Raw genomic sequence first — 11418 nt, forward strand, 5'->3', positions numbered from 1 at the left:
AATAATGTAATACGCGACTTCCAAGCTGTCAACTTTTGAACATTGTCGTCTTATCAATGATAAGTTTGATAAGATAATAAGCCGTGACTTTCAAGTGTATAAATGAGTTTCACTTGAAGTAAAAGTTGTCGAATAACGTTTGTAAAAACGTATATTTATCATGCAATCAGATAGTTTAAGCTGGAAATTAGCTATATTGATATAATAAATATAATCTGTTAGAGGTCATTATTGAGCACAGAAAAAAATGTGATTTGTCAAAAACTGTTACATTCCTTAAAATACCGTCGCAATGAGAAGCTTATTGAGTATCGTCAATTTATTTTTCGTAAAGAAATACAATCAATGTATTCATCGCAGATGAAAACAACCAATGCTATTAAACGCAATAGTTTGTTTGTGTAATAATTGACTCCTAAGTGTCACTCTTATCTGTGAGATTTCATCCCAGAACAGTCAGTCGTCTGTTGAAAGTCGAGCAGTTGAGGGCAGCGAGCCACTTGAAGTAAGTTTCGGTAAGTTTCTCCGATTTTGAATTGTACCAATTTTTTTATAGCACACAGGATTAATACAGTAAAATAAATTAAGTCTTTTATTTGCAAATACTCTTTCGACATATATCGATCGATGCTAACGGCATCACTCGCGTTATCAATAAAGCTACAATAGCACACAATCAAACGACATGATGACACATTATACAATGACACGCTCGATCATAACATGCTATGTTATAATCCTAACTTTATCATTATAAAATATAATTCACCAATAAACATTGCATGTCTCGTTTGAAACATTTTTAAAATCATCATATCGACATGAATTGTAAGAGACACGAGAACATATGCTTTGAATTTTTTACATAAATCTTGTTACGCTGTTCGAGTTTAATTTTGCTAACGATGCTCTCCTTACAGATTCTAACGATTCACCTTCTTAGTTCGATAAAATGGCAGCGTACGTGTGCGTCAAAGACTACGAGAAATATGCTCTGAAACATTTGCCTCCTCCGGTGAGAGATTACTACAAGAGCGGCGCGGGAGAAGAGTACAGCTTGAAACGGAACAAGGAGGCTTTCAAAACGTAAATCTAGAAAGGCAGTAAAAGTCCTTCGAAAAAAAAAAAAGATAATCAGATGCTTGATATTTAAAAAGTAGTCGTTTTCAATATTTACATTGTACAATGTTTGAATTTGCGCAGTTGAAAACTATACGTGTGTTTTAACGCGACTGTCCAAATTTTTAATAATTTAAATTAAAATATATTAAGGTCGAAATAATTAAATAAAATTCAAAGGAATAAATAAGAAGCTAAACAGTCATTGCTAGACGGTCGTGCTAGTGTATTCATAGACAAATTATAGAAACAACGAATTTATCGGGATTTCTTCAAGTTCACAATAAATAAAATATTAACATTACAAATTATTAATACATAATTATTCACAATGATATCGTTGCTTAAATCATTGTTTGAAAAAAAGAGAGCAAAATTCTATTGGAAAAGTCAGATTGCTGGTCAACAAATAAAAGCAGAAAACTTGAACTTATGTCAGAAGATAAATGAACAGTTTTTAATTGGTCCGAAAGAGCGTTACAATTTGTAATGTTAATATTTTATTTATTGTAAACTTGAAGAAGACCTGATAACAGGTCGAAATGTTGTTTTTATAATTTATCTTTGAATACACTAGCTATTTCTTATTTATTCCTTTGAATTTTTTTAATAATCGTTTATTTTCCCGCAGTTACAGGATACGTCCTAGATTTTTGAGAGACACGTCCAAGAGGGACATAAGCACAACAGTGTTGGGTCACAGAGTTTCAATGCCCTTGGGAGTCGCGCCTACCGCGATGCAACGTATGGCACACCCCGATGGAGAATGCGCCAATGCAAAAGGTAAATGGATCAAATGTTTCTGCGAAATATATCGATGCCAGCACTGGTTTCTCAATCGCAACGGCTTTATTGCACATGGTTTTTACCACTAGAACTTTACATCGTAAAATATAAGAGTTTAATATAATGTTTATTAAATCATATATAAATATGTTATAAAAATAGTAATAATCAAAGATTAGCCCAGACACCAACGATCACAGACAGTTAACAATTTTTCTAATATCCATATTCACAACTCCGTGTTCGCGCTCAAACACAAACGAATACTGCAACACACAAATACTGCTAATGTTTTTATTCATTCTTTAATCTCTGGCTCCAATCTCGATTTTGATCAGTTTGCAATATATCGCAAGAATAACTTTGAATGAGAAGTAAATATACTTTCATGCTTTTATTATTTATTATATTATATGTATTTTATTTTACATATTGTAGAGTAAATATATAAAAGGATATGTTTTTTTAGGACAAGACCGCGTGAAAAAGCATGTTCGGTTTCTTCATTTAATTCAAGATATATGCAAAGAAATACATATTATATACTGAAAGATATTGAGATTAGCATTACTTTGAAGTTTCTTTTGTAATTCGTTGTTCTATAAAATCTGTTTATTGTCAGAAAAAAAATATATATTTTATATTCCACGTTTTGTTTTACTTGCTCATGATATATATTAAAAATGAGGAGCAATTTTATACAGATTTTTTGACTGAAATAATCTAATCTGATAAAAAATAGTTTATAATACTTGTTCGGAAATTAATACTAATGGAATGAATAATTACAATTATCATATACATTGTATATATATATATATATATATATATATATATATATATATATATATATATATATATATATATATATTCACGATTTCTCAGTAGAATATTTAAAACTACTCGTCTGCTCTCAACAACTTAGATCGTAATAAAGATTGAAAAGTTTTGTTTAATAAACAATATTTTTAAAAAAACATGTTTATCATAATATTAAATTGAGCAGAAAGTGAAACTAAAATGTTTAAAATCATTACAATTCGCATTATACTCTTATGTATGGCTATGTAATGTAAGGCACGATAGAGCGCTTATGCGATATATATAAACACATCCGCCGATATGAAGACGCTTGATAATATCCAGCTTGGATATTGAAAAAACGAAAATTTCGCCTTACGCTACATGCAAAATTACTCGGGTCGCGCGACGATCGGGTGACTAGCAACCAGGAATAAAGGGAGTGTTCTTAGGTTTCTGCACGAGTAGGAGACCGACTCGCGCCGGCTCTACCGTCTGAGAAACATTATGGCAGTATGTGGGAAGAGGGTTCACTTAAACTTGGGCCCTATGTTCTCCCAATTATTAATGGCCTTCATGTTAACCTGTTCTATCCGCCACTTTTGAGTGGGCGACGATTTATTGCACGCGGTCACGAACACTTTCTTGCCGCCCGGATCGACGTCCAAGCACCTCGACGAGTAGCCGTGTTGCAGCCACTGCTTCTCGACGTCGTAACGCCACAGCTGATTGCCCTGTTTACCGTGGCAAGGATACAAGCTCACCGGTGCCTTCTCCTCGCCTCTGGACACATCCAGGCAATCAGTGCGATCCTTCGGCCTGATGTCTTTGTGCCAGGTCAGCCGAAACTCCTGCTCACCCGACACCTTCGGATCGTCCTTCATGCAAGTGTCCACCACGATCAGCTCGTCCCTCTTGCGCTTCTTGGAGTCCAAGCACAGCTCGGTCGCGGCCATGTTCCGGATCTCGCCGTAGGCGAAGTCGTCCGGCTCGATGGGCGGATAAATCTCAATGAGGTCAAAGGCTATGTTCTTTATAAACCAGTTGAACGATTTGCAGCGCAATCTCGCTCGCAAAGTCTTCTGCTCCGACAGATCGCCCGGATCCAACGTCCGCAGGTGCGGCCGTCTCTTGTAGATGTACTCCGCGTACTCGTCCATCCACACCTCGGCGACCCTCTTGTAATTCTTCCCCAGGAAGTCGCCGCGGCCGGGATTGGGAAACGGCGGGAACTTGCGATAGATGTGGCCGACTCTGGAGCACGGCGCATCGTACATTTGTCCGCCGCACTGCCAGATCTTGAAGGATAACTCGTACTGCTCGCCGCCCCATATGTCCAAGCCTGGATCGTAACCGCCCAATTCCCAGAAGAACTTGGCGCTGATGGCGAACAGACCGCCAGCCATAATGGGACTCTTGAACGGCTCCGAGGGTCTCTTCAAGTCCTCCGGTAGCAGCGGCAGCCTCTTGTAGTACAATTCCCAATCAAACGCTCCTCGAGCGCCTTCATCTTGTGCTCTGTACTCGAAGGTCTCGTAAGCTATCACATCGATGAACGGACAAACGCAGGTTCTGTAATCCAGCGCGATCGGCTCTAGCAACGGCGGCAGCCAATTCACATTAGCCTCGCTGTGCGAGTCCAAGAACACGAGGACCTTCGCTCTGGCCCTCTTCGCGCCCGCTAATCGGCCCCTAATTAATCCTGAACGTTTTGGTAATCGCACGATCGATACCTTTGGCAAGTGCTGAGCAACATAGTCGTCTAGCTTCTTCTTCAATTCCACTTTCGTGCTGGCATCGTCGACCAATATGATCTCCTCCAGGAGAAAAGGCGGCGAGCGATTGATCACGCTCAAGCAAGTTCGCAGCAGCGTGCTGAAATGCTCGTTGTGGAAAGACACTATCACAGAAACAGGATCTAGATTTCTCAAATATTTCTTCTTTTTACAATCTGGATGGCGGATATCAGGCACTGAACGATTCATCGAGATCTCATCGCTGAGAGCAGCATTGAATCCGTTTACTTGATACAACTTTTCTTTCCGTGCATCGAGAGATGGAGAAAGGAAGGCTGGCTTTCCTTGTTCTCCCATTCCAGTTCGTTTGTTCTCTTCCTCGATCTTCTTGTAGTCATGCCAATCAATTTTGTCATTTAAATCCTGCAAAATATATTGAAATTAGTGATCACGAGTAAAATAATGATTTCTTTTTTGTAATCAGACTTATTTTCATTAAATAAATATATTTATAGAGGAAAAACTTTTCGAGGAGTAATGTTTAATCCCCTTTTTATATCAAAAAGTTTATTATTGTCAAAAGGCTATCCACGTGGATTACATCCAGTGGATTACAAGAATTAAAAATCGACAAGTAACATCTTTGCAACCGTGAAGAAAGCTTGAAACAAACTTGGATGCGTAGTCACATTTCATACATTCCTAGCGGTTTGGAATGCAAAATAAACCGGAATGTGATTAAAACTTGTTTGCTGTTATTATGCGTCCAAGGAAAGTAGGTTTGCGAGATGGAAATACAGATGCGAAATGCATTGTAATTAACATAATATCGACGTGTACGAATTTCGACATCGGGATTTCATCATGAAACATTAAAATTCATAACCAGCTTCAACTGTCATTCGTACCTGATTCAGACGTTCGTCGTTCTCTCTATTGTTGTCCCCGGGATTTCTCTGACCGACGGCAACAGCTGCCGAAGCGTCGAAAGACGTCAATATTTGACGGTTAGGCGGCGTCCGCATGTAACGAAACACCACGACGGTCAGGAACACCGTAAAGGCCGCCAGAAAGAAGAACTTGATCAAACTGATCACGTTTCGCCTCATCTTCGCGAGTAGATCATGTCGCGAGATCAACCCGGCCTCACGAGAACTTAACCTCAATTCGCACCTTTCGTCGCGTACGCGGCGGACGAGGAATGACCTTACGGTGTGACAACGTCATTTGTCATCGCTGCTGCACGACGGTCGGAAATTTTCAACGACATGTATGTCGATTATCAGTCTTGACGATACACCTGATAAAAAATTACCATGACACACAACAAGCAGAACGACGCGCGCAACTGCCACGCGATAACTGAAGTGTTTCGGACGTTTCGGTCATCGGATCGAGGTGGAACCCCTCTTTCGCTTAGAAAACTCGTTCTCCATCGGTTCTATTCATGCGACCGTGTTTGCGTTTTTGCATTTGTACAGGCTTAACGGGTTTCACCGAGTAACATTAATCTTCATTGATAAAGATCTCAAAGATAAAAACATCAGTTTTAAGAAAATAATTGAATGGAGTGCACTTATTTGATGTAAGGCACATTTAGTTTCTCTTTTTTTTATCCATCAGAAAATAAAGAAACATTTAAGGAATGAAATTCTTTGAAAAGATTCCTTCACTTTTTAACTTTTTCTAATATAAACTTTAGTAAAAGTTGTAGAAAAAAGAGAAACTAAATGTATCTTGCATCAGATAACAGTTTTATACAATCATTTCCTTAAAAAAAAATCACTTCCTTTTACTTTTTAACTTTCTCTCATACGTGAGAAATAATAAGAATTGTTTGATAATTAAGAATTTCTGATTTTATGGTAAAAAATACATATAAAGCGATTGTAAGACAATGCGAAGACAATATGTATATGAAAAAGACAGTTATTACTTCTGTCTTTCAAAAAGAGATCAGCTACAGGTGTTACAAATAATATAACAAGCTAGTTGCTATTCAGGTTGCATATAGTTTGCGTGATGTAATTATATAGCTGAAACCGGTTGAAAGGCAACTTGAAATTAGTTCAAGTAGCGCAATGATAATTGATGCTATAATTTCAATAACAAAATACAGCAAGCAATATGCAGCTGTGAATATCGAGTTAAAAAAAAGAAAATTTTGATATTTTCTTATTATTAAATTATTTAAGCTATTCCCTCATACTAATATTTGTTACTCTTGCTGATTTGCAGCCGCACAGGCAGCGGAAACGATTTTTATCCTTTCAACTATATCAACGAGCAGTATAGAGGAAGTGGCGAAAGCTGCGCCGACGGGTATCAAATGGTTCCAGCTCTATATTTATACTGATAGAAATGTTACCTTAAATTTAATAAAACGTGCCGAACATGCTGATTTCAAAGCGCTGGTTCTTACTATTGATGCACCGTTGTTTGGCGATAGACGTGCGGATTTGAGAAATAAATTCGCATTGCCAAGTCATTTGAGGTGTGCCGTTCATTAAATACATGTTTCATATAAAAAGAATTGCATGCAAATAAATGCCATTAGGCATTGCCTAAGCATGCCTAAATATAAGAAAAAAATGCATAATTATACATAGATAAATAAGAGAAGTTAGTGAAACATTATCTCTAAAGAGTACAGATAAGATAACAAACCATATCTGTAAGTTTTGTACGTACAAATCTAGAAAGGAATTATATTCAATTTTTGATTCTCTCCAAAATTTTAAAACGTTAATACTCTTCATTATATACTTTAGAGTTAAATAAAATTTTTTTGTGCACCGTAAATGATGTAAAACGTTTTCTGTTTTAGATTCGCAAATTTCGAAGGAGATTTAGCGCAACGAATAAATTCCGCAAAGACCGGCTCCGGCCTTAATGAATACGTTACCGCATTGTTTGACGCATCCATCTGCTGGGATGACGTGAAGTGGCTTAAAAAGTATTGATGTCGCTTGTAAAATTTTCTTATCTTGACATTTAAAGTGTTAAGTTCTTTTATCGCGAATCTAGCACGGCGAAGCAAATCGAAAGTATTTGGGTCAACTTGTTGCAGAAACACAACACTGCCAATAATTCTTAAAGGAATTCTGACTGCAGAAGACGCACATTTAGCTGTGAAAAATGGTGTTGATGGTATTATTGTCTCAAATCATGGTGCACGTCAAATAGACGGCGTTCCAGCAACGGTTCATATTTTATTTTAAAAGTTTTGGGAAATCTGAAAGGATGTAATATAAAAATACAACATACGTGAGCGCATTGGCGTTACGATTAAAATGATTATACTTGCAGATCGAAGTTTTGCCAGAAATAAGCAAAGCCGTAGGAAATAAAATTGAAATTTATATGGACGGTGGAGTGAGGCAAGGCATCGATGTATTCAAAGCTCTGGCACTGGGTGCAAAAATGGTACATATTTGTCAAATAAACCGCATTTAAACAGTTTCGTATAATTTGTAGATCCATTAATCAATCATGCCTTTTTTCAGGTATTTTTTGGTAGGCCGATGCTGTGGGGTTTGGCATACGGTGGCGAGAAAGGTGCCAATAAGATTCTTGAACTTATGAGAAGAGAGATCGACTTAGCATTTGCATTAACTGGCAAGTTAAAGCATAACCATCGACTCAAAAAAGTAGCTTATTAAATTTAATCAAATTTTAAAAATAAATATTTCTTTTAGGCTGCGCATCCGTAAAAGATGTCACACGAGATATGGTGATTCACGCATCATACTATAGTCATCTGTGAAAATAAATTTCTCTTAAGATATAGTTCAAAGATGTTTCAAATTTTAATTTGTAAATTTGTGTTTTTGAATATAGAAATATATTTTATGTATTGCCATATATATTAGTCAAACAAGAAAGTCCGATTTACATCAAGCATAACACATGTATGAAAAATAAAATTGCAATGCAAATTAAAATGCGATCGAAAGGAATAATAGAACTGTTAAAATTGTTGACACGGATATTCCACGCCAGCGTTAAGTAACAATAAATTAAATCGAAAAGGCTCAATGATTATAAAATTAGAATTTATAGAGAAGTTAATATACGAGTCGACACAAAATGGAAATTTATTAAAAACGCATATAATAAAAATAATAAATTAATTTCAATGTTTCAGTGATAGTCTATTGTTCACATTGATTCGAAATGATCTAAATACAAATCGAACCGTCCTGTAATTTATGTATTATAGTTGTTTTCACTTTCGAAAACGATTTTTCATCTTTCGCTGACTCAATTGTGATCAAGTTCGGATAATTATCGAACTTTTTCTTAATTTATTTGAAGTCAAAAGTTGTAATTGTCTCTACAACTAATTAAAATTTCTCTTCAAAATGTTGTTCTTTTCACACGTCTATTTGTTTTTAAATATTTTATAATGTTATTTATATTGAACAATGGTAACAATATACAAAATTGTACAATACAAAAAATTGTACAATATACAAAATAGAAATTAAGAAACCGATATGCAAAGTAGATAGATTATAATTTTTCTCGAAGTGAATGATGTCCGTGAACAATGTTATTATCTTTTTGGCAATGTAGATCTGTATAATGATTGCTGGTAATTATCTACAACGTTTTGACGTTACATGTCGACATTTAGAATATCAAATTTTATTTTTCGTGGCATAAAGAGAAAAATATTCATTCTGTTTGCATCAATTCAACATAAATCAATGAACAATAGCCTAATATTCAATTAGATATTGTTATATTATCATAATATAGCCAAATTGATTGTAATTAGTAAGGAAAACGAGAGGAGTGATAACTTTATATTACTAAATCTTTTAAAAATTTATATGCTTTGAATAAAAATTCTTGAATTCTTGTTTAGGGAAAACTACTTTGGATCATCTTATTTTAATAAATGCCTAACAGAAACATTAAATAGGCACGACGAGCAAGATAAATATAATGAGTTAATGAAGAAGCTCCATAATTTATAATCAAATTTTCATAGTTTATCATTTTTCTTGATATATTTTATTCTTTTCCACACTCATCACATACGATATAAGTTAATATTTAATAATAATAATCTTCTATGGGGATCGTTTCAAATTATTACTTCAAATATGTACTTCAAAGTATATAATAGTCTCTTATTAAGTTGTTATTGAATCCTCAAGACATAATATAATTATTTAATTATAAGGCGTCGAATCGCTATATTGATGTTTTTGATTATTTTCTAATTAAAAATTTTGCTTTGAAAGAATATAATAAAAAGAAATATTAAATTCAGAAATTATTCATTATTTTTCAAAATTAATGAATAGTGGCCACACAAATTGATATTAGGTCTTAAGAATTTTTTTAGCAAAATATCACGTTATAAAAATTAAATATTACATTCTAAAAGATATCGACACAATACAAGATATAACGCAATATAATATAATATAATGACGTAAAATTATATGATCGAATAATGTTTGTATAGAAGTATTATACCAATGTATCATTTTGACAGGGCCAAAATTTTACAAACATAATGGATTTTATTGGCATAATGGACAACATATGGGCTGCAAAAAGCGGTTCATTGCTTTTATTATATAAATATTTATAGATCAATCATATCATGCACTAATGGATTTAGCTTTTAAATCATAAATCAATCTCAATAAATCATTACGCTTTTGTGGGACCATTTTTGTAACTACACTACAATCACAATCGGTTATCTTAGAAGCCCTTAGAACATATCTGGATATTACATCGGCCAAACACAAGACAAATAAACCACAATCATAGCTATTATTTTGTTGAGGACAATTCATTTCAGTATATCTTGCCTCTTGTTTACCAAGAAAATATCTTATTATGTTTTGCGCAAATTTTTTCGCAATAGAACTGTTAATATTGCATGAGGAATCAAAATGATAACACATTTCTTCTGTACGAGAATATATCAGTAAGCTCCAATGTGAGCCACCTGCCTCAATGCTATCACAGTCGTTTAGAGGGAAGAACAAGAAGTCATAACTTTTTGCATCAATAGGATCAAGAAATATATGATATTGTGAAAAATCCTGCATCTTTAACAACTGAGCCACACCAGGACCTATAAATAATAACTGACTTTTACCATTTTTCTTATATTGTTGGTCTAAATATTCAAAATAAAATCCTATTATGATGTCGTTAAGCCAGTCATTTTTCTTCAACAAGGAGACATCTGATGATCTAAGTAGATAATCATGATAACTCAATACAACATCATCTGAACTTGTTGAATGTGCACCATCAGGTAACTGTCTCGAATATTCAGGCAAAATCGGCATACTGAATATCACTGAAATCAAAGATTTTCGTGTAAAAAATATAATTATATAAAAAATAACTTTGTATTAAATATTTATTTTCTTGTAAAATAAAGAAACTTACATTGACAATCAAGATGAGTAAAATTTCAAAGCAACAGAAAAAGTCATGTATCAATATTTGTTTGTTTTTCCTTCTGGGCACTTTTATAATACAATACCACTCTTATCTCGCTAACTTTTCTTCCTTGAAATCTTCTATTTTATTCCTTACATTTTTTTATCATTGAATATTACATATTAATGTCATAATGGCATTTTTAAACTCCATTTGTATTCAATGTTATTGATGAACTTATGACCTAAACATTCAGGTTGCACGGTTATTGACAGTTGTTCACGAAGAGGTTATAACACTCATTTTGTGAGTTTTAGAACGCAAGATTGTTCTCGTATAATTCTGGTTTGTAAAACTTATAAAAAAGTATTACAATTTTTATGAACTACATATTGTATTTAAATATCTGCTTGTATTATGACTGTTGAATAAACAAATTTAAAACTATATTTTCATTGATTATAATATTTAATATTTAAAAAGATCCTTTACGATTTATGTTTTATAATGATAAACTGCATATTATTTTACTGCATATAAATAGTTATAATTT

At 34.2% G+C, this 11418-nt stretch overlaps 3 protein-coding genes across 4 annotated transcripts; 1 reads left to right on the plus strand and 2 right to left on the minus strand.

Annotated features, from left to right (window-relative positions):
* Window positions 1–105: 105 nt before the first annotated feature.
* Window positions 106–8409, plus strand: Hao (Hydroxyacid oxidase). Of its 2 annotated transcripts, none has more exons than XM_012364841.2 (9): window positions 106–515; window positions 921–1086; window positions 1751–1902; window positions 6681–6936; window positions 7270–7398; window positions 7513–7645; window positions 7752–7868; window positions 7949–8060; window positions 8141–8409. In XM_012364841.2, exons 2-9 carry the CDS (start codon window positions 953–955, stop codon window positions 8206–8208), a joined length of 1101 nt encoding a protein of 366 aa, XP_012220264.1. In that variant the 5' UTR covers window positions 106–515; window positions 921–952; the 3' UTR covers window positions 8209–8409. The 2 variants fall into 2 exon arrangements, with proteins under 2 accessions (XP_012220264.1, XP_012220265.1); XM_012364842.2 differs by having other exon boundaries at window positions 106–505.
* Window positions 1947–5752, minus strand: LOC105671016 (N-acetylgalactosaminyltransferase 6-like). Its single transcript, XM_012364840.2, has 2 exons — window positions 5351–5752; window positions 1947–4865 (listed from the first exon to the last, which is right to left on the minus strand). Exons 1-2 carry the CDS (start codon window positions 5549–5551, stop codon window positions 3237–3239), a joined length of 1830 nt encoding a protein of 609 aa, XP_012220263.1. The 5' UTR covers window positions 5552–5752; the 3' UTR covers window positions 1947–3236.
* Window positions 8410–9432: 1023 nt separating the features above from the next.
* Window positions 9433–11181, minus strand: LOC105671018 (sentrin-specific protease 8-like). Its single transcript, XM_012364843.2, has 2 exons — window positions 10872–11181; window positions 9433–10779 (listed from the first exon to the last, which is right to left on the minus strand). Exon 2 carries the CDS (start codon window positions 10766–10768, stop codon window positions 10064–10066), a length of 705 nt encoding a protein of 234 aa, XP_012220266.1. The 5' UTR covers window positions 10769–10779; window positions 10872–11181; the 3' UTR covers window positions 9433–10063.
* Between the last annotated feature and the right edge of the window lie 237 nt (window positions 11182–11418).

The sequence above is a fragment of the Linepithema humile genome, chromosome 5 (genome assembly GCF_040581485.1).
Source record: "Linepithema humile isolate Giens D197 chromosome 5, Lhum_UNIL_v1.0, whole genome shotgun sequence".
Taxonomy (NCBI): Eukaryota; Metazoa; Arthropoda; class Insecta; order Hymenoptera; family Formicidae; genus Linepithema; species Linepithema humile.